Source organism: Myotis nattereri (assembly GCF_964212035.1).
Source record: "Myotis nattereri genome assembly, chromosome: 2".
Taxonomy (NCBI): Eukaryota; Metazoa; Chordata; class Mammalia; order Chiroptera; family Vespertilionidae; genus Myotis; species Myotis nattereri.
The window spans coordinates 214,456,072-214,479,783 of record NC_138076.1 but is presented as its reverse complement, the minus strand read 5'-3'; the positions used below and the strand labels follow the sequence as shown (position 1 = coordinate 214,479,783).

General features: G+C 65.2%; 1 protein-coding gene across 1 annotated transcript; it reads right to left on the bottom strand.

Annotated features, from left to right (window-relative positions):
- Positions 1-1,150: 1,150 nt before the first annotated feature.
- GTSE1 (G2 and S-phase expressed 1) lies at positions 1,151-23,341 on the bottom strand (the record flags this gene model as incomplete). Its single annotated transcript, XM_081083762.1, has 12 exons — positions 1,151-1,580; positions 1,950-2,173; positions 2,413-2,624; positions 3,346-3,558; positions 5,486-5,549; positions 6,827-7,129; positions 10,896-11,022; positions 17,493-17,651; positions 18,451-19,054; positions 19,158-19,215; positions 21,705-21,805; positions 23,202-23,341. The coding sequence occupies 12 exons, from the start codon at positions 23,339-23,341 to the stop codon at positions 1,497-1,499; spliced, it is 2,289 nt and encodes a 762-aa protein (XP_080939888.1). The 3' UTR covers positions 1,151-1,496.
- Positions 23,342-23,712: the final 371 nt, after the last annotated feature.

Here is a 23,712-nt window from a genome sequence, read left to right as displayed (position 1 = left end):
GGGGGCCGGGAGCAGCAGCTCAGCCCTCGGTGCAGAGGACGGCTGGAGCCCCATTCGGCCCCTCTCCCACCAAACCTAAGCCCCCAGAAGACAGGGTGCATGAGCTTTGCACCCCACTGTAGCCAGCGGAAACACAGCCTCCCCATATGAGTCCCCATAAATGCTTGTCCAGTGAGTTCAGTCCCAGGCCTCAGTCTCCTGTGAACAGAGGCCAGGCGTCTGGTGACCCTCGAGGCACTAACTGCGTCCTGGTCCCTCTGCCGCCCCCAGAGCAGAGGGCGGGGAAGAGCAGAGCTGTGGGCCCACGGGTGCTCTCAGCTTGGCGGCCCCGCGTGCCCCTCCGGCAGGCCTGCCTCGGCTGGTGACTCGGGACAAGTCCAGGTGGGAACACAAACCTCGGGCATCTTCCCAGGGTCCCCTCCGGGCACCGCACGCCATCCCTGCTCCCTTCATGGTCCTACTCCTGGGACCACAGCAGTCGTCTTCCCAATGGGGGCTCACATCCCAGCGCCCTCCGTCAGCCCTGGGGGACCCAGGCTCCCAATTACAGCGTTTCTGACGGAAATTTCCTCACCAACAGGTATCTACACAGATCCATCTTTCAGGCCAGCTAGAGAGAAATATTCCACAGGGAACACGCTGAGCAGCGGCCCTGAGCTGCCAGGCTTCCCCCTGTCGCCCCCAGGCGGCTCCTGCTGGGAACACAGCCAGGGGCCACCCACAGCCCCCCCTCCATGCTGCACCCCGCCCAGCCGCAGCCTCCTCAGGCCTGCAGCCAGCTCGGCCCAGTCCCTGGCGGCCACTGAAAGCGCAGACCGCTCCACCTGCCCCAGACCCCGGGCTACATTTAAACCCATTTTTATTCACATTTTTTTTGGTTACATTCCTGTGACAGTTAATAACTGGAGTTTATACCTTTTGACCACCTTTACCCATCTCACCACCGCACCGCCGCCTCCGGCAGCCAGCAGTCGGCTCTGCCAGTCCCTTTAAGGGTCCTGTACCAGTGAGGCCCCTCGGGCTTCTCAGCCTGGCCTCACCCAGCGCCGCGCCCTCGGCCCCCATCGGCAGCCACAGTACATTTTGAAGTTTGGACAATATAAATCTCACATCGCATGCGGATTAGAATGATAAAAAGTCATGAATATTTGAAACCAAGATATGCTTTAATATATTTTCGCCTATTTTACAATTTAACTTAAACCTAGAATACTTAACTTTTATACAAACTTAGTTCTTAAAATAGTCATTTGCTATTTTACATAAAAAAGATTCATAAAGTTCATGTGGACTTCCGACGGGCACCGCGCAGGGAGTGGCGGCAGTGACCACAGGTGGCCAACGCCCCATCCCACAGGCCCCACCCCCGGGGAATTTCCCTGAGGTTTTTAAACTTTTTTCCAATATAATTTCTCCTAAAGCGGGCGTCTGAGGGCTGGAGCCACGCGCGGACGGTGTGTGCTCACAGGGAGCCGGAGGTGAAGGCGGCTCTGCCCTCAGAACCGGAGGAGCGGCGAGTCCACGTTCTCCTTGTTGGCCTCGGGGCTCAGCTGGATCAGCGGCGAGCACAGGTCTATGAGCTGCGAGGGAAGGGGGTGAGCAGGCGCCCTGCCGCGGGCCTCCCAGCCATGCACCCTCCCAGGGGCACGGGGAAGCGGGAGGAAACGCCACCCCCCGAAGCACCTGGTCCCTCAACAGCTATGCCCCTCACCCCCGGGGCCCGGGCAGGACTCCTCAGGGGGCGGGAACTTGGAGCTCTGGCGCCCAGGGATGAGGTGGGCCCGAGGCCTGCTGCCCTCGGAGGCCTCCAAGGCCACTCCAGGGTCACATGTCTGGGAATTGAGGAGCAAACCCAGAACCGAGACCCCCTGAGGCCAAAGCCGGGACCTCCGCCGCCTCACCCGTCCCACCCTCACCCATCCCATCCTCACCCATCCCATCCGCCTCACCTGTCCCACCCCGGGGAGCGGCTTGGCAGTGGCTTTCCTGTCCGTGTCCAGGGTGTTCGCCAGGAGGTCAAGCAGAGGCCGACTTCCAGGTCCCGAAGCCACGGGAGCCTCTGGGGTGAGGCTCAGGTCGATGAGAGGGTGGTCGCCGAGGGGGTGCCCGGTGCTTGGCGTGACGTGCTGGCCCAGCGGGACGTCCACGAGGACAGCCTGCAGGGGCACAGGGACTGAGGCACCGCTCGCGCTTCCTGCCGTCACCGGGAAGCAGCTGGCAATGCCAGGTGCTCGTGTTGTGGGAGCCGGGAGGGCGGGGATGGGCCCTGGGGAGAGCTGCCCGCCCCGTGCACCTCCCTCCTGCCAGTGGCCAACCCTGGTGCTCCCACTGAGCTCACCCCCCCACTTCCCCTTCGACCTTGCACCCGGCGCTCGGGTCACCGGGCACAGGCTGGCTCTGCGGCCCCACGACCAGGAGTCATTTCCTTTACCTCTCGGGGGGGCGCCTCAGGGGGCTGGGCCGCGTCCAGCGCTCGCTCTACGGCAGCACTTTCTGAACCGGCGGCCTCGCTCTTCTCTGGAGAAAAGCTGAGAGCCTGCGGCACAGCCGGAGAAAGACTCCCGTCCGAGGACACGTCGGAGCCTGGGGCCCCTGCCTGGCTGCCCCCGTTCCCCGGCGCAGCTCTGCGGGCGGAGGGAAGGCCTGTGAGTGGGAGTCTGTGCGGCTGGTGCTGGGCCTGCTGCCCCTCCCTGGGGCAGTTCATCCTATCCCCTTGGAGCCTCCTCTCGCCTCCCTGCGGCCTCCTCTCTGCCTCCCTGCGGCCTCGTCTCGCCTCCCTGCGGCCTCCTCTCTGCCTCCCTGCGGCCTCCTCTCTCGCCTCCCTGCGGCCTCCTCTCTGCCTCCCTGCGGCCTCCTCTCTGCCTCCCTGCGGCCTCCTCTCTCGCCTCCCTGCGGCCTCCTCTCTGCCTCCCTGCGGCCTCCTCTCTGCCTCCCTGCGGCCTCCTCTCTGCCTCCCTGCGGCCTCCTCTCTGCCTCCCTGCGGCCTCCTCTCTCGCCTCCCTGCGGCCTCCTCTCTGCCTCCCTGCGGCCTCCTCTCTGCCTCCCTGCGGCCTCCTCTCTGCCTCCCTGCGGCCTCGTCTCGCCTCCCTGCGGCCTCCTCTCTGCCTCCCTGCGGCCTCCTCTCTGCCTCCCTGCGGCCTCCTCTCTGCCTCCCTGCGGCCTCGTCTCGCCTCCCTGCGACCTCCTCTCTGCCTCCCTGCGACCTCCTCTCTGCCTCCCTGCGGCCTCGTCTCGCCTCCCTGCGGCCTCCTCTCTCGCCTCCCTGCGGCCTCCTCTCTGCCTCCCTGCGGCCTCCTCTCTCGCCTCCCTGCGGCCTCGTCTCGCCTCCCTGCGACCTCCTCTTACCTCCCTGCAGACGTCCTCCGGGGCTCAGATGACAGCTGCCGAGTGGACACGCACAGGGGAGAAGCCAGGGTCCTGGGCACGGTGCTAGGGGTCACCAATGGGAGGCCAGAGAGCCGACGGCCGGCGGGCGTGGGCAGGCCGGACGCGCGTGTGGTGCCGGCGGGGGTCCTGGCCGGCCCTGAGGGGCGCGGTGCGGGAGTGCTGGGGGCCACCCTGGGAGGACAGGACCGTGGAGCACGGCCGTCGTCACAGACCGAGGTGCTCACGCGGCGGGAAGCCGTTTCCGCAGAACAGCTTCCAGCAGCACAGCCGGTGGGTCCGTGCCTGCCGCCCGCCGTGCCTGGCGTGGCCTCCGGTGCCTCCGGGGCCAGGCCCACCGCTGTCCTCACAGGCGCCGTCAGACGTGCCTGAACGTTACAGGGGCCTGGGGACAGCTGCACTGCACGAGAGGTCCGGAGCCCGACGCCTCCTTTACTGGCAGACAGCCCCACAGGACAGCCGGTTAAGGCCAGCAGAGCCGATGTGAACACAGACGCTTCGCCGGGGCACCTGTTCCCGCGCCCCCCCCCGCCCCCCCCCCGCCGCAGGGCCTGGGTTTATGTCGAGGCGGGGTCCAGTCGCTGTTGCTTTAGTCAGCAAGTCCGGGCCCCCGACACATGGGGTCGGGGAGGACACCCCCGGCTCCGCCATCTGTCCAGGAGGCTCTGCTCTCAGACCCTGACCGGACCTGCACCCCCCCTGGCCGGGGACCTCCAGGCCGGGCAGGAGGGGCCGACAGCGCTGCTGGCCGCGCCCTGCGAGGCTCTCGAATCCGCCCTACGTCCCTCATCCCAGACGCTGGCAGCGCCGCCACACGCTCCGGGGGAAGCAAGTAAAAATAAAGCCACAAGCCCTGACCGGATTGGCTCAGTGGATAGAGCATCAGCCTGAGGACTGAAGGGTCCCAGGTTCGATTCTGGTCAAGGGCATGTACCTTGGTTGCGGGCACATCTGCAGTAAGAGGTGTGCAGGAGGTGGCTAATTGATGTTTCTCTCTCATCGATGTTTCTAACAACCCCTCTCCCTTCCTCTCTGTAAAAAATCCATATATTTTTTAAAAAAACAATGCCACAAACAAGTGGCATCCAGTCACCCTGAGAGGCGGGTGCTGTCCTCGCTGCGAAAAGGAAGCAGGGCGGTGGGCGAGCAGGCGGCCATCTGAGGGGTGGGCTCCCGCTGCGCTGGAGGGGACAGCAAGCACCGGCCCCCCCATGACGTGCCTCAAGTCCACACGCAAGACGCGGGTGCCAATGCGCAGGCAGCCCAGGCTGCCGGCAGAGCCAGGACCAGGCCGCCCCGGTGTCCGGGCCCAGGGCTTGTCTGGCCCACCCAACCCCGAGTCCAGCAGCGCTCCCACCTTGGCCTCGGAGCACAGGCCAGGACCCGCCTGGGATCGCTGCCCCCCCCCCCCCCACCTTTATGGCACAGGACTGAGCAGGGCTGGGGTTGTGTCCCCCGCCACCCGTCCTCAGCGAGCAGCGGGGACCCGGTCATCAGGGCGGGAGGGGGGCTTGCTGACGCCTTTGTGCTCGCGCTGGCTCTGGTGGCCTTACCCTGGATGTCTTCCGGGAGCATCTGTGCCGATAAAGGCGACGTGGGTCTGCGCGCCTCCCGCACGGGCCAGACCTCCCAGGGCTGTGCGCACACATTCCTACGCGGGACCTGCAGTGCTGGGCTCAGTACCACCCACCACACGGCCGAGGGGTCAGAAGTGTGGCCACCGACACCAGCTCTAAGCAGGAATGGGAGCTGGGACTCAACCGCGTCTAGGGACCAACCAGCGGTCCCCACTGCGGGACAGATGGGTCACGTGGGAGGCCTGCGGGGCAGGTCTGCACCCAGAGCCGTCGGAATTTCTGGGGCTGCACGGGCACCCCAACGCTGTGAAGGCGGCTGCGCCGTGCGCCCGGCTGAGACCACCCCTCAGCCTGGGGTCTGTGCCGCCAGAGGCGAAACCGTACCCGTGACCCTTGGTGGATGTAGGAGGGGCCCCGGGAGCCTGGGCGAAGGCGCACAGTGTGGCGGGCGGTGGGGCCTGCGTTTGCCGAGCGCTGTGAGCCGTCAGCAGGTGGTTCGTGTTTATAGTCACGTCGGTCATTACCTTCCCGCCGACGTGCAGGACTGCAGCCTCCGTGCCCCAGAGAACCTAGGCGTCGTGCTGTCACCTGAGGGGGAGAGGAGGTCAGTCAGTCCAACAGATCAGGCGGCCAGGCCCAAGGTGCCGGGCCATATTCCCAAGGTGCCGGGGGTGGCGTGAAAAGACGCTCAGACAAGCCCCCGGGGGACCCACCCCCAGGCAGGTCTTCCGGCCCAGCGCTGGTGCCGAAGAGGGGCCCTGCCACCCGCCTCGGGCTGGCTGCCACCGCAGGCAGGAGGTGCTGGGAACGAGATGAAGACGAGGCAGACTCGACTCGGCCGGGTTCAAGGTCAGCAGGCGCTCACCCATGGCAGCAGCGCTAAGGGGCTGGCTCCAGGCGAGCCCCCCGAGTCCCCGCGTCCTCATTTCCCTGATCCAGGGCACCCCAGTCATCCTTGGAGGTCCCATTGCTGCCACGAGGCCTGTGGCTGACGAGTGTTTCTGGTGCTCTCTCCTCATCTCGAGGTGACGACAGGCGGGTGGGGGCCGAGCGAGACCCCAGGCTGCAGCCCCAAGCGTCACCCCTAACGACACTGGCTCCCACTCTCAGGGGCGTCCAAGGTCGCAGGGCCAGGCCCCAGCCCCAAGGGGAAGGGCGGGCGAGGCACTGCCCTGCAGTGTCCCCTCCCATTGTGCCCACCGGTGTGGCTCAGTGAGCATCAACCTGTGAACCAGGAGGCCACGGTTCAATTCCCGGTCAGGGCACAGGCCCGGGTTGTGGGCTCATCCCCAGTGTGGGGCGTGCAGGAGGCAGCCGATCCATGATTCTCTCTCATCATTGATGTTCCTTTTTTTAAAAATAAGTTTTATTTTTATTTATCTGTTAATCCTCACCTGAGGATATTTTTCCATTGATTTTTAGGAAGAGTGGAAAAGAGAAAGACAGAGAGAAACACTGATGTGAGAGAAACACATCGACTGGTTGGCTCCAGGAAGGAGCCTGCAACCAAGGTACGTGCCCTTGACCGGAATCGAACCTGGGACCCTTTGGTCTGCAGGCCGATGCTCTATCCACTGAGCAAACTGGCTAGGGCTCATCATGGATGTTTCTATCTCCGTCTCCCTTCCTCTCTGAAATCCATACAAATATACTAAAAAGAAAATGTGTAATAATCAAAACGCTGAAACAGCACGAGAGCGCCTCCAGGGCAGCAGAGGAGCACGTGTGCGTGGGGGCGGGGCGGAGGAGGGCGAGGACCGCAGAGGCCGTCACCACGGCTTTCCAACTTTAAATACGATTTTATAAACTTTAAATACAACTGGTTCATTATTTTAAAACCCCATTAAAATCTGTCGTTTACTCACCGGGAGGAAACGCGGGGATTTTAAACTGACCCGTCGGGGTGGGCGGCGCCGTCTGGGAAATCAGGAAGGAGGCCCGCCTGGCGCTGCCCGGGCCGCGCAGCTGAGGGCGGGGCAGACTGGGCCGAGGGCTCAGCCGCCCGCCCCCCTGTTCCGGCGTCTGCGGCTGCGTGAGAGCCAGGGCGGGGGGCGCCGCGGGCAGCTCGGCGACCGGCCGGCCGGCGGGGGCTCTCGCGCGGCCCGACTGGCGGGGGTCGGGAGGCCGGGCGCGGGCTGCAGAGACGCTGGGGCGCTCGCTGGATTTGGCTGGAAGGGGAGACACACAGTCTGGGTGTCACTCAGGCTCTGCTGTTTCTAATTCGTGGGGTCAGCACGCACGGGAGACGTGCTCTCCTCAGCGCGTCGACTTCACACGCTTCCCAGTGTAGACGGCGACGTCAGGGCGATTTCCGCACAAGGGAGCACAGGACGTGGGGAACAACCTTCTGTGTCCATCAGGCAGCATCCTCACACGCAGGGCAACCAGGCTGCCCGTGGCCGAGCGCGTGTGCCTAGGGCCATTCCACAGCCACCCGGTCACGGCCAGGGCTCACCGGGCCCCACTCCTCCTGATCCCACGTCGGCACTGACCCCACCCCCTGGAGCGCCGTGAGGATGCAGCGCAGGGAGTTCTGCCGGGCATTTTACAGGATGACAACCCCACTCGAAACAGGGCCCGCTTGCATCGGGGCCCGCTTGCACCCAAGACCCGCTCGCACCCAAGACCCGCTCGCACCCGGGGCCCGCTCACACCGGGGCCTGCTTGCACCCAAGACCCGCTCGCACCCAAGACCCGCTCGCACCCGGGGCCCGCTTGCACCCGGGGCCCGCTCACACCGAGGCCTGCTCGCACCCAAGACCCGCTCACACTGGGGCCCGCTCGCACCCAAGACCCGCTCGCACCGGGGCCCGCTCGCACCCAAGACCCGCTTGCACCCAGGGCCCGCTCGAACCAGGGCCCGCTCGCACCCAAGACCCGCTCGCACCTGGGGCCCGCTCACACCCAAGACCCGCTCACACCAGGGACCCGCTCACACCCGGGGCCCGCTCGCACCCAAGACCCACTCACACCTAGGGCCCGCTTGCACCCAAGACCCGCTCGCACCCAAGACCCGCTCGCACCCGGGGCCCGTCCCTTACACAGGACCTGAGCTTAGCACTGCCACCCCAGGTTCCTGTTGTGCTTTTCCTGGGCACCTTTAAAAATAACCACCGAGACGTAAGCCTGCACAACGCCAGTGACCTCCCCCCACGCCTCTCCTGCTCTGTCTCCTGCTCCCCGTGACCTGGGGTGGGGGCTGCCTTTCCAGGCTCACTGCCCCCATTTCTGGGACTGTGCGTAATACACCTGCAGACTTCTTTGTGTGAGGCTATTGAAACTGCGCCTCCATCAGAATGCCCAGGTTTCTCACTCCCCAATGTGGGAGCCCAGCTGCTGAGGGGCTCCCGCCGATGCCGTGGGGGCTCCCGCCGATGCCGTGGGGGCTCCCGCCAATGCCGTGGGGGCTCCGGCCGACCCGTGGGGGCTCCCGCCGACCCGTGGGGGCCGAGCTCCTCCTCAGCTGGCCGTCTGTGTGCCCTGCGTTCACCCTCCAGCTGCAGGATGAGCGCTGTCGCCCCGAGCCGCAGAGACCGGGGCGCGAGTCCTCGGCTGCCAATAGCCACCACCCGGGTCGGCCTAACGGCGTGAGGCAGCGCTGCTTCACCGGGAAGAGGGGCTGCGTGTGGCTGGCAGGCGGCACCCGCACGACGGGCAAACGGCCCACGGCAGGTGTCTGCAGAAAGGTCAGCTGGAGCGTGGCTGCCTGAGGGCCGCCTCCCCACCTCATCCCTCTGAGGGTCAGGACACCCCCACCACGCCCCTGAAGGCAGCTGCTGCGAGCGAGGGAGGCCTCGGTGCCTGTTGATAAACTGCTCACGTTCCTCTCGCTCTGCAGGCGGCGGTGGCTGCACAGGCGGCCTTGGAGTTGGCCCTGAGTCACTGTGTCCCGACCGGGGCGCAGGGTGACCTCGCCGGCCAGTGCCGCCTGCCCGGAGTGAACTGAAGGGGGAGCTGCCTCCTGTGGGGACCAAGCGGGGCTGACGAGCACTGGACCCAAAGTTTCCCTTCGGCTTGTGTTCAGAGCACCGTTCGTCTCCCCTCGAATCAGACCCGCCCAGCTGCTCCACAGTCCGCCCCGCCGGCTGCGTCTCCCGCACTGCAGTGGTGAGTCCTGTGGTCCCAACGGCATCTACTGCATCAGCAGCACGACGTACAGGGCACGTCCTTCAGCGGCTCGAGGCGATCCCACAGGAGCGGCGCCTGGACCAGCGCTGGGGTTTGGCTGCCAGGCTCTGGCTAGTGAGGCGGGACCTGTGCCCGGGGACCATCTCCTCATCACACTCCGGGTGAGTGGGAGGAGCCCGATTCCTTACCTCCCGGACGTGGCTGTCCACACGCCTGGGGCCACCCTCCTCCCTGGGACTGTCCCACCAGTGTCAGCCGTCAGCACCCCTATCCCGGCATGCTCCTCGGCTGAGCAGGGCCGACAGCCCGCCGCAGCCCCTGCCGGAACGAAAGCCCACGGGCAGCACGTGCTGAGCCAGACGCGCGCGGGCGGCAGAGCTGCCCTCAGCGGCCTCCTCCACGTTCCCACAACACGGTGCCCACCGGCTGCCCAGCCGTGACCGGCCCTACTTTTCTTCTGAGGCTTCCCGTGCACCTGATTTCTAGCCACTCGCCCTCCCGGGAGACGGTCTCTAACCCTCTCCCTCCGCTAGCGGCACGAGGGCCGTGTTCTCCTCTCCCGCCTGGTCCCGCGGGAGGTTCTCATTTCCAGTCCACGCCTCCTCGCCCCTCGGGCCGAGCCGCACTCTCACTTGGACCCGTCTTGCTTCGGCTGCTCTAGCAAAGGTTCTCAAAGAAAACCCTAAGCCTGGCTGGCTGTGCAGTGGGGAGAGCGCCAGCTCCCAGACACGGGGTCTCAGGTCCGATTCCCGGGCAGAGGCTTGTACCTGGGTTGCAAGTCCCTCCCTGGCCCCTGTCCAGTGCATGCGGCAGGCACCCAGGCCATGTGTCTCTCACATCGATGTTTCTCTCTCCCTCCCTCCCTCCTTTCCACTCTCTCTACAAGTCAGTGGAAAAACTATCCTTGGGTGAGCGTTAGCAAAAAATCACAAAAGCACCTTAAGAACATGATTAGCACCATGTTCCTGCCCCCACACGCCCAGATCCCAGATCCGGCCGCCCCCACACTCCCGGATCCCAGATCCGGCCACTCCCACACTCCCGGATCCCAGATCCGGCCGCCCCCACACTCCCGGATCCCAGATCCAGCCACTCCCACACTCCCGGATTCGGCTGCAGGGGTTCTGCTGTGGACAGAGCCCCAGTCAGTCGCCCCGACCTTCCCCAGAGCGAGGAGTGCAGACACCTGCCCCAGCGCGGCAGTCGGGCGCCCTAACCTGTGCCTCAGAGCTGCTGCGCCACGTGCCTCCCGAGCTGAGGCCCACAGAACAGCGGGAGGTCTCCCCTCAGCCCTCAAGACAAGGAAACAACCTGGGTTCCCGAACGCCCCACGCGGTCAGTTCCAAATCACAGCTCCCACTTCCACACCGAGCACAGGCCACGCCGTGTGCCTGGACGGCAGGCGGAGCCTGGAGAGGGCGAGTCCTTCCTACAGACCAGGCCTTTCCCGCCGCCTCCGAGGGGGCCTGCCCTCCCCACCAGGGGCAGCCCCTCCTCCAGGAGGGGGAGGGTCCTCGGCACTAACCTCCCCCGCACAGCCTGTTCTTATGCCCTCGCCCCGTGGCCCCCCACCGGGCTGCTCTCAGGCACCCGCACACGCCCCTTTGTGACGGCCGCACCCCCAACACGGCAATGCCCTCTGTGTGAGCCTCTCCCCAGGGGGGAAGCACCCAAAGGGCAGGGACGCTGACCCCCTCCCGCCTCAGACCACAAGCCTTCCAGAACCTTCTGCTGAGCCCAAGCGGGTCTAAAAGCTGTCTCAGAGGGATGGCCAGCCGGGTCGGAGCAGAGCGCCTGCCGCCTTACCTCTGCCGGCCGCCGGGGAGGCGCCCAGGCTGGCGCTCCCGCCCGGGACAGACCCCCGGGGGCAGGGCTGTCGTGCAGGACCCCCCGCGCCACCGGGCGGCCTCAGCTGCGTCTTCTTCAGCCCCAGCTGGAACGAAACGTTAAAAATCACCAACGAGCTCATTAGCCTCCCGCTCTTGTTTCTGCGAAAGTCGGGTTTTAATTAAATTTTAACCAATGAATAATTATCATCTCAAATGAGAGAAGACGGACAAGCGGCATGCGCTGTGGCCTGAGCCGCCGTGGGGAGCGGCTGGGACGTGGAGCCCCCAGGCCCAGGGTCAGTCGCCGTGGGCCCAGCTGGGGCAGCTTGACAAGCTCGCACGCTGCGTGGCCACCGTGCGAAGCCGACGGCAGAGGGACGGCGAGGCCAGGCCTGCGAGGAGCTGAGGCTGCAGACACGGGCGTCCCTCGCCCCGCGCAGGGCCCGGTGAGGCCGCGGGAGCAGCCCCGGGTCAGACCCTCGGTGCCAGGGAGGCGACTTCCTGACCCGCACACTCCGAGGGCAGAGGCCAGGCCCCACCGCACGCGGCCTGCTCTTCACGCCTCACCACACGCCTCCCGGGCATTACCCTTCAACCTCATACCCGACTGTCATTCAGAGACATGCCCCGCACACAACGCTGCCCTCACGCCCTCGCTCAGACCCCGTGCACACACAACGCTGCCCTCACGCCCTCGCTCAGACCCCGCACACACACACACAACGCTGCCCTCACGCCCTCGCTCAGACTCCACACACACACACGCTGCCCTCACGCCCTCGCTCAGACCCCGCACACACACACACACGCTGCCCTCACGCCCTCGCTCAGGCCCCGCACACACACACACAACGCTGCCCTCACGCCCTCGCTCAGACCCCGCACACACACACACGCTGCCCTCACGCCCTCGCTCAGACCCCACACACACACACACTGCCCTCACGCCCTCGCTCAGACCCCGCACACACACGCTGCCCTCACGCCCTCGCTCAGACCCCGCACACACACGCTGCCCTCACGCCCTCGCTCAGGCCCCGCACACACACGCTGCCCTCACGCCCTCGCTCAGGCCCCGCACACACACACACACACGCTGCCCTCACGCCCTCGCTCAGACCCCGCACACAACGCTGCCCTCACGCCCTCGCTCAGACCCCACACACACACACACTGCCCTCACGCCCTCGCTCAGACCCCGCACACACACGCTGCCCTCACGCCCTCGCTCAGACCCCGCACACAACGCTGCCCTCACGCCCTCGCTCAGACCCCACACACACACACACTGCCCTCACGCCCTCGCTCAGACCCCGCACACACACGCTGCCCTCACGCCCTCGCTCAGACCCCGCACACACACGCTGCCCTCACGCCCTCGCTCAGACCCCGCGCACACACGCTGCCCTCACGCCCTCGCTCAGACCCCGCGCACACACGCTGCCCTCACGCCCTCGCTCAGACCCCGCACACACACACACACACGCTGCCCTCACGCCCTCGCTCAGACCCCGCACACAACGCTGCCCTCACGTCCTCGCTCAGACCCCACACACACACACACACACTGCCCTCACGCCCTCGCTCAGACCCCGCACACACACGCTGCCCTCACGCCCTCGCTCAGACCCCGCACACACACGCTGCCCTCACGCCCTCGCTCAGACCCCGCACACACACGCTGCCCTCACGCCCTCGCTCAGACCCCGCGCACACACACTGCCCTCACGCCCTCGCTCAGACCCCGCACACACACATACACACACGCTGCCCTCACGCCCTCGCTCAGACCCCGCACACAACGCTGCCCTCACGCCCTCGCTCAGACCCCACACACACACACACTGCCCTCACGCCCTCGCTCAGACCCCGCACACACACGCTGCCCTCACGCCCTCGCTCAGACCCCGCACACACACGCTGCCCTCACGCCCTCGCTCAGACCCCGCACACACATGCTGCCCTCACGCCCTCGCTCAGACCCCGCACACACACGCTGCCCTCACGCCCTCGCTCAGACCCCGCACACACACGCTGCCCTCACGCCCTCGCTCAGACCCCGCGCGCACACACACACACACACACGCTGACCTCACGCCCTCACTCAGACCCCGCACACACACACACACGCTGCCCTCACGCCCTCGCTCAGACCCCGCACACACACGCTGCCCTCACGCCCTCGCTCAGACCCCGCACACACACACACACACACACACACAACGCTGCCCTCACGCCCTCGCTCAGACCCCGCACACACACACACACACACACACACACAACGCTGCCCTCACGCCCTCGCTCAGACCCCGCGCACACACACACACACACAACGCTGCCCTCACGCCCTCGATCAGACCCCGCACACACACACACACACACACACACACGCTGCCTTCACGCCCTCACTCAGACCCCGCACACACACGCTGCCCTCACGCCCTCGCTCAGACCCCGCGCACACACACGCTGCCCTCACGCCCTCGCTCAGACCCCGCACACACACACACAACGCTGCCCTCACGCCCTCGCTCAGACACCGCACACACACACACGCTGCCCTCACGCCCTCGCTCAGGCCCCGCACACACACGCTGCCCTCACGCCCTCGCTCAGACCCCGCGCACACACGCTGCCCTCACGCCCTCGCTCAGACCCCGCACACACACACACACACACACGCTGCCCTCACGCCCTCGCTCAGACCCCGCACACACACACACACGCTGCCCTCACGCCCTCGCTCAGGCCCCGCACACACACACACGCTGCCCTCACGACCTCGCTCAGACCCCGCACACACACACACACACACGCTGCCCTCACGCCCTCGCTCAGACCCCGCACACAACGCTGCCCTCACGCCCTCGCTCAGACCCCACACACACACACACTGCCCTCACGCCCTCGCTCAGACCCCGCACACACACACACGCTGCCCTCACGCCCTCGCTCAGACCCCGCACACACACGCTGCCCTCACGCCCTCGCTCAGACCCCGCACACACACGCTGCCCTCACGCCCTCGCTCAGACCCCGCGCACACACACACACACACACACGCTTCCCTCACGCCCTCGCTCAGACCCCGCGCGCACAACACACACACACACACACACACGCTGCCCTCACGCCCTCCCTCAGACCCCGCACACACACGCTGCCCTCACGCCCTCGCTCAGACCCCGCACACACACGCTGCCCTCACGCACTCGCTCAGACCCCGCACACACACACACAACGCTGCCCTCACGCCCTCGCTCAGACTCCACACACACACACGCTGCCCTCACGCCCTCGCTCAGACCCCGCACACACACACACACGCTGCCCTCACGCCCTCGCTCAGGCCCCGCACACACACACACAACGCTGCCCTCACGCCCTCGCTCAGACCCCGCACACACACACACGCTGCCCTCACGCCCTCGCTCAGACCCCACACACACACACACTGCCCTCACGCCCTCGCTCAGACCCCGCACACACACGCTGCCCTCACGCCCTCGCTCAGACCCCGCACACACACGCTGCCCTCACGCCCTCGCTCAGGCCCCGCACACACACGCTGCCCTCACGCCCTCGCTCAGGCCCCGCACACACACACACACACGCTGCCCTCACGCCCTCGCTCAGACCCCGCACACAACGCTGCCCTCACGCCCTCGCTCAGACCCCACACACACACACACTGCCCTCACGCCCTCGCTCAGACCCCGCACACACACGCTGCCCTCACGCCCTCGCTCAGACCCCGCACACAACGCTGCCCTCACGCCCTCGCTCAGACCCCACACACACACACACTGCCCTCACGCCCTCGCTCAGACCCCGCACACACACGCTGCCCTCACGCCCTCGCTCAGACCCCGCACACACACGCTGCCCTCACGCCCTCGCTCAGACCCCGCGCACACACGCTGCCCTCACGCCCTCGCTCAGACCCCGCGCACACACGCTGCCCTCACGCCCTCGCTCAGACCCCGCACACACACACACACACGCTGCCCTCACGCCCTCGCTCAGACCCCGCACACAACGCTGCCCTCACGTCCTCGCTCAGACCCCACACACACACACACACACTGCCCTCACGCCCTCGCTCAGACCCCGCACACACACGCTGCCCTCACGCCCTCGCTCAGACCCCGCACACACACGCTGCCCTCACGCCCTCGCTCAGACCCCGCACACACACGCTGCCCTCACGCCCTCGCTCAGACCCCGCGCACACACACTGCCCTCACGCCCTCGCTCAGACCCCGCACACACACATACACACACGCTGCCCTCACGCCCTCGCTCAGACCCCGCACACAACGCTGCCCTCACGCCCTCGCTCAGACCCCACACACACACACACTGCCCTCACGCCCTCGCTCAGACCCCGCACACACACGCTGCCCTCACGCCCTCGCTCAGACCCCGCACACACACGCTGCCCTCACGCCCTCGCTCAGACCCCGCACACACATGCTGCCCTCACGCCCTCGCTCAGACCCCGCACACACACGCTGCCCTCACGCCCTCGCTCAGACCCCGCACACACACGCTGCCCTCACGCCCTCGCTCAGACCCCGCGCGCACACACACACACACACACGCTGACCTCACGCCCTCACTCAGACCCCGCACACACACACACACGCTGCCCTCACGCCCTCGCTCAGACCCCGCACACACACGCTGCCCTCACGCCCTCGCTCAGACCCCGCACACACACACACACACACACACACAACGCTGCCCTCACGCCCTCGCTCAGACCCCGCACACACACACACACACACACACACACAACGCTGCCCTCACGCCCTCGCTCAGACCCCGCGCACACACACACACACACAACGCTGCCCTCACGCCCTCGATCAGACCCCGCACACACACACACACACACACACACACGCTGCCTTCACGCCCTCACTCAGACCCCGCACACACACGCTGCCCTCACGCCCTCGCTCAGACCCCGCGCACACACACGCTGCCCTCACGCCCTCGCTCAGACCCCGCACACACACACACAACGCTGCCCTCACGCCCTCGCTCAGACACCGCACACACACACACGCTGCCCTCACGCCCTCGCTCAGGCCCCGCACACACACGCTGCCCTCACGCCCTCGCTCAGACCCCGCGCACACACGCTGCCCTCACGCCCTCGCTCAGACCCCGCACACACACACACACACACACGCTGCCCTCACGCCCTCGCTCAGACCCCGCACACACACACACACGCTGCCCTCACGCCCTCGCTCAGGCCCCGCACACACACACACGCTGCCCTCACGACCTCGCTCAGACCCCGCACACACACACACACACACGCTGCCCTCACGCCCTCGCTCAGACCCCGCACACAACGCTGCCCTCACGCCCTCGCTCAGACCCCACACACACACACACTGCCCTCACGCCCTCGCTCAGACCCCGCACACACACACACGCTGCCCTCACGCCCTCGCTCAGACCCCGCACACACACGCTGCCCTCACGCCCTCGCTCAGACCCCGCACACACACGCTGCCCTCACGCCCTCGCTCAGACCCCGCGCACACACACACACACACACACGCTTCCCTCACGCCCTCGCTCAGACCCCGCGCGCACAACACACACACACACACACACACGCTGCCCTCACGCCCTCCCTCAGACCCCGCACACACACGCTGCCCTCACGCCCTCGCTCAGACCCCGCACACACACGCTGCCCTCACGCACTCGCTCAGACCCCGCACACACACACACACACACACACACACAACGCTGCCCTCACGCCCTCGCTCAGACCCCGCACACACACACACACACACACACAACGCTGCCCTCACGCCCTCGATCAGACCCCGCACACACACACACACACACACACACACGCTGCCCTCACGCCCTCGCTCAGACCCCGCACACACACACGCTGCCCTCACGCCCTCGCTCAGACCCCGCACACACACACACAACGCTGCCCTCACGCCCTCGCTCAGACCCCGCACACACACACGCTGCCCTCACGCACTCGCTCAGACCCCGCACACACACACACACACACACACACACACGCTGCCCTCACGCCCTCGCTCAGACCCCGCACACACACACGCTGCCCTCACGCCCTCGCTCAGACCCCGCACACACACACACAACGCTGCCCTCACGCCCTCGCTCAGACCCCGCACACACACACGCTGCCCTCACGCCCTCGCTCAGGCCCTGCACACACACGCTGCCCTCACGCCCTCGCTCATGCCCCGCACACACACACACACGCTGCCCTCACGCCCTCGCTCAGACCTCTCGCACACACGCTGCCCTCACGCCCTCGCTCAGACCCCGCACACACACACACACACGCTGCCCTCACGCCCTCGCTCAGACCCCGCACACACACACACACACGCTGCCCTCACGCCCTCGCTCAGACCCTGCACACACACGCTGCCCTCACGCCCTCGCTCAGACCCCGCACACACACGCTGCCCTCACGCCCTCGCTCAGACCCCGCGCACACACAACGCTGCCCTCACGCCCTCGCTCAGGCCCCGCCACCGCAGCCCCTGCCACCCACCTTGTTTGGAGCAGGGAGCGATCGCTTGCTCTGGACCAAGTGGCTCCTGCTGGCTGGCAGGGTGGTGGCATCCTGGGCTGCCCTGGCCTTGTCCCCGTGGGGTTCCTTCTCGTGTGGGATTTTCATCCTGGAAGGACTGGCCGGCTTCTCTTTTGGAGGCTGAAAATGTCACAGTGGAATGTGAGTGCTGCCGGGTGCTTAACAAATGCACACCCTAGGGCTTCGCTCGGCACCGCTGCAGGCACGCCCCTCGCCCCTTGGTCCCGGCTCTGCAGGCGCTGCAGCCGGCCCTCCGGGGTTGGCAGGGGGGTCGTGTGGTGCAGGAGGTGAGCTTGGAGTGGGAAGAAAGGATTTCTAGGCCCTGGTGAGGCGCTGCATTCACCTAAACCGCTAACCACGTCACAGCGTCAGTGCTCCACGCCTGGCCCAGCGGAGGCCTGCCCAGGGCGGGAGCAGAGGGCCAGGCACAGGCTGCAGCCACTCCTCAGAGAGAACCCCGCCGAGTCCACAGCCCCCGCTGCCCCCAAGCCTCCAGGACCACAGCTCCGGCGCTGGCCGACCACCCCACCGGCACCCCTGTCCACTGCCACCTCCCAGGACAGTCCCCTGCTAACCCCCGAGTAAAGCGTCGAAACTGAGTCACAGGGGAGGAGCAGGACGCATGGCTATCCCGGGAGGGGGACTTTTTGGAAGTTGCTTATTAAGTAAATGAATTGGGTGAACGTCCAACGTTGTGACAAAATCCAAGAAAAGACGTCAACCAGAACTTCGGAGGAGGTGTTTTCAAGGCCTCACATTAGCAAGGCGGCCGGGCCCACGTCCACCCCAAGCCCAGTCCCCGCAGGCGCTGCTCCCCCACTGCTATGAGCCCTCGGAGCAGCACCCCCAGCCCCCCACCCCCTGGGTTGAACCACAGGCTCGGAACCAGGCCGGGTCAGCGTGGGGCGGCCGTGCCTACCTTCTCCGCGGCCACGGGCAGGCTCCCTCCCCTGGCAGACGAGGCCCGGGGCGGCGGCAACCTGCTGGCCACCTTTTTCTGAGGGACTGCCAGGCGCGGAGGGCGAGCGGGGCTTGTTTCCACGGGCAAAGGCCGAGAAGAGCGCGGTGGGCCCTGCGCCCTGGCGGGGCCCACGCCCGAGGCGGGCCGGCTTCCTGGCAGCTGCGGGCTGCTGGCGGGACTGTCCAGCAGGCAGTACGTCTCCCTCTTCAGGGAGTTGGGGCTTTTCTGGGTTTCCTTTTCTCTCTCGAACAGGAGCATCTTTAACCTCGACTCCTGTATGAACCGTTCCACGCCCTGGCTGCCCGTGTCCTCGGGCCCGGCCGGGGCCGGGGGCGCCGCGCTCCGGCTGCTGCTCTCGATCTGCAGGGCCAGGAGGCGCGCTTCCTTGTAAACTTCCACGAACTTCTCCCCGGCGAGAGGGCTCCAGCGGAAGGGACTTTCTGACACCGAGGAAGGAGGCTGTGGGGGGCTTGGACCTGGGTGGCCGAGTTCCAGGCTGGCGGCGACACACCTTTCCTTGTGCCCAACGGGCCCAAAAAAGACCTCATCGTCTTCGTTCGCACTATTTCGGGAGAGAAGGACTGTGAGTGGCGCTGGCCTGTGCGTGGGAGAGTTCACTGACTGTGGTTATGCCCGAGGCCAGGGAAGAAGACGCAGCTTCTTACCTCAAAGAAGACAGCGACAGGTCGAAGTCAAACTTTTCATCGGCCAGAAGCAGGACGTCTGGGGGGAGAGTCACCGTTACTTTAGGGCGGGCTGATAAACAGGAAAACATCGTCTCTATCGCTATCACCACGAGGACCAACTTCACTCCCCACAGCGTCACTTACCATCTTTTTTTTTTTAATTTTGTTTTATTGCTTAAAGTATTACAAAGAGTAGTACATGTGTCTCCTTTTGTCCCCCCTTGGCCTTCCCCGGCCTCCCCGCTCCCAGTGTCTTGCGTCCATTGGCTATGCTTACGTGCATGCATACAAGCCCTTCGTTGGATCCCATCATTTTTAATAGTCACATTTTCATAGGGGGCTCTAGATTATCTTTTTTTTTTCCATTTCCTTTTTAAAATATAGCATCGGCTCTTCCGTGTTTGCTAAGCGGTTCCAAAGCCCAAGGCCTGGGTTTACAGACGCGGTCTGACCTGCCCTCGCCGTCACCCCGCGGCTCACCCGGCTCGCCAGGCAGCGTCAGGTACAGGACGTTTTCCGATAACCCCGCTTCCCAACCACAAACAGCTACTCCCCTCGGAACCAGGTTCCGTGTTATTCAACTGCACAGGGACTCCAGAAGTGGAGGGGCCTGCTGGCTGTCACCTCTTCTTCGAGCCCATCGGAGCTCCCACCCACACTGCACCGTGTGCCCCACCCACACTCCCACCTGGTGCCTCCTGAGCCCGACCCCCCTCACAGAGCACGGGCTCCGGCCGGGGTCCCTCTGCTGGGGGACCTCCTGCTCCTCCCCCTCCCCCCCTCGCCGGGGCTCCCGCAGCACCAGGCGCTGCCCTCCACCTGCGCCGCCTCACCGTTCAGTCCGTAAATGGCTCCAGACCCCCCCTCCTGTGGCCCCAACGAGACTGTGAGCTCCTCCAGGACACAGACGTCCAACTCTCCCACGTTCCCACTGTCCAGCTAAGGAACTGACACTTCAATCAAACTCACACAGGCCTTCACCACGCATGTCTCACTGGTCCCTGATAAACAACACAGCATGCTCAGCAAAACCATAAAACGGAAAATATCCTAATATCCTAACTAGACTCAATCAGGGAAAGGGAGAAGCATAAATGCACAAAAGAAATAAACAAAACAAACCAGAGGGAGGACATTAAAAGACTCATCGGCTCGTTTGCTCAACTCCATGCACATACATAAGGATTTGACTGAAATGGATAATTTCCTAGGAAACAGGATTTATTTTGTTATTTAGCGTTTTTTTCTTCAATCATCACCCGAGGGTATGTTTTACTGATGTGAGAGAGAAACATCGATCCCGTAAGCACCCTGACTGGGAATCGACCCCGAAACCTAGGCATGTGCCCTGACTGGGAATCGAACCCTCGACCTTGTTGGTGTATGGGGACGATGCTCCAACCAACCGAGCCACACAGCAATCAATGGCTTTCCTATCTAGAAAATACATGGGAGAAAGACCCCATTTACAGCAGCAGCAAAAAATACAAAATACCTATGAAGAAACCTAACAAGAAACAGACAAGGTGAATATAAAAAGTTTAGTGTATCATAAAAGTAACACATCAAATGAAAGGGGAAAACGAATTGTTCAGTAAATGGTATTGAGTTGTGGGGAAAATATATGTATATATAACGTTTGGTCCACACTTCATACCATACCAGGCTAAGTTTCAAATAAGACGAAGATATAATTTTAAAAAATGAAACCCTGAAAGAGTCATTAGCCAGGGGACATTGTTTTACACGCTGAGCGTGGAGGGCTGTGACACCCAACTGGGGGCCGTACAGGAAAGGCTGCTGGTCCGATACGTAAAAAATGATTTAAACCTCTGCCTGGCCAAAGCCACCAGGAGCCAAGTTAAAAGACACCATTCAGAGGGACAAGCATGTTTGCCCTCGTGAACGGTGCCCGCACGCCGCTAAGAAGACAACTGACAGCGGGATGGACGGACGGACACAGAACATGAACAGGTGAAACGCACGGGAGTAAAATGGAGAGTTCTTACACCTATGCCAGGAAGCTCAGCCTCCCTCAAAAAATAAAAGTCACGCCAAAGAAACCTCGCGCGAACTCCCACTTCCCACCCGGCAGGCTGGCTGTGGGAAGAGGGAGTCTGCCACCCGTCCCAGCGGCACTGCCAGGGTGCCTGGCAGCACCTACCAAAACCAAGGCGCCCGCCTCCGGCCCAGGAGCCTCCTCCCGGAAGGTCTCCCACAGACCGTCCAGTTACCTGTGGCAGCGGCATGTGCAACAGCAGGACACGAGACACCCACCGCGGGAGGGCAGTGACAGCACAGCCCACGGGGAATCAGAAGAGGAAGTGACGCGCCCTGCTCCTCGGGGAGACTTCACAAACAAGGGGGATGGAGGTGAAGCCCTGGACGACGGGCACCGTGAGCCCATGGTGCAGAGCACAGGCCGGGCCCCTATGAGCACATCCAGCTCTCACGGGAGGACCCTTCCACCGACCCCCACTGAGCGCCCCCCGCCCCCCCCGCCACGCGCTGCAGGACCAGACGTACCATCCTTCCTGGGAACCTCCGTCTCCGCTCCTCCTGCCTGGCGGGCTGGGGGCCCGCCGCTGCCGCCTCCTTCCATCCCGGAGCTACCAGCAAGTCTGTGTCTGCAGGGAGGAGGGGGGCAGGTGAGCAGGGAGGAGGGGGCAGGTAAGGAGGGAGGAGGGGGCAGGTAAGGAGGGAGGAGGGGGCAGGTAAGGAGGGAGGAGGGGGCAGGTAAGGAGGGAGGAGGGGGACAGGTAAGGAGGGAGGAGGGGGACAGGTGAGCAGGGAGGAGGGGGACAGGTAAGGAGGGAGGAGGGGGCAGGTAAGGAGGGAGGAGGGGGCAGGTGAGCAGGGAGGAGGGGACAGGTGAGCAGGGAGGAGGGGGCAGGTGAGCAGGGAGGAGGGGGACAGGTAAGGAGGGAGGAGGGGGACAGGTGAGCAGGGAGGAGGGGACAGGTGAGGAGGGAGGAGGGGGCAAGTGAGCAGGGAGGAGGGGGGCGAGGGGGCAGGTAAGGAGAGAGGAGGGGGACAGGTGAGCAGGGAGGAGGGGGCAGGTGAGCAGGGAGGAGGGGGACAGGTAAGGAGGGAGGAGGGGGACAGGTGAGCAGGGAGGAGGGGACAGGTGAGCAGGGAGGAGGGGGCAGGTGAGGAGGGAGGAGGGGGCAGGTGAGGAGGGAGGAGGGGACAGGTGAGGAGGGAGGAGGGGGCAGGTGAGCAGGGAGGAGGGGACAGGTGAGCAGGGAGGAGGGGGCAGGTGAGGAGGGAGGAGGGGGACAGGTAAGGAGGGAGGAGGGGGACAGGTGAGCAGGGAGGAGGGGGCAGGTGAGCAGGGAGGAGGGGGACAGGTAAGGAGGGAGGAGGGGGACAGGTGAACAGGGAGGAGGGGACAGGTGAGGAGGGAGGAGGGGGACAGGTGAGCAGGGAGGAGGGGGCAGGTGAGCAGGGAGGAGGGGGACAGGTAAGGAGGGAGGAGGGGGACAGGTGAGCAGGGAGGAGGGGACAGGTGAGGAGGGAGGAGGGGACAGGTGAGCAGGGAGGAGGGGACAGGTGAGCAGGGAGGAGGGGACAGGTGAGCAGGGAGGAGGGGACAGGTAAGGAGGGAGGAGGGGGACAGGTGAGCAGGGAGGAGGGGGCAGGGAGGAGGGGGCAGGTGAGCAGGGAGGAGGACAGGTGAGCAGGGAGGAGGGGGACAGGTAAGGAGGGAGGAGGAGGACAGGTGAGCAGGGAGGAGGGGGACAGGTAAGGAGGGAGGAGGGGGCAGATGAGCAGGGAGGAGGGGGACAGGTAAGGAGGGAGGAGGAGGACAGGTGAGCAGGGAGGAGGGGGACAGGTAAGGAGGGAGGAGGGGGACAGGTGAGCAGGGAGGAGGGGGCAGATGAGCAGGGATCGGCCCAGGCCCAGGTCCTCCGCTCAGGGGCGCCCAGCAGCGTGCGTCCGGCAGCGCGGACAGGGACTCGGGCCTAGAAGCCACCTGGGCTGCAGCTCCAGACCCTCCACGACGCACCCCGTATCCCGCACCCCGCACCCCGGACCGCGCTCCTCCACGGCGGCGGCTGCGCGTCCGAGCCAGGCCTGGACACTCGGGCGGCGGCAACGGATCCCGAAGTAGTCCGACACGTATGCTGGGGGCTTCGGTTACCACAGTCCCGACGGAGCATGCGCGGGGACCTCTGCGGGGGTCCCCCCCTCCCCCGACCCCGCCCTGGCCCGGCCCCAACCCCCCCGGAGAGCCCCACACCCGTACCTGCTGTGACGCCCCGACCCACACGCCTCCGCCCCGGATTTAAACTGGGCGCGACGGGAGCAGCACGCGCTGCGATTGGCCGGTTTGAAAAGGGCTCTGCGAGGTCGTCATGCCCGGTGCATCCTGGGGGTTGTAGTCCGCGCGCCTGGGAGGAGGAGCGTGGCGCGCGTGCGCACTGCCTCGGCGCGCAGATGTGCTGCGCAGGCCGGAGGTCAGGGCAGACCTGGGCGGGATTTGCTTAGAGCCCCGCTCCGTGAACCTGCAGGTTTAGCATGGGTCCAGGGA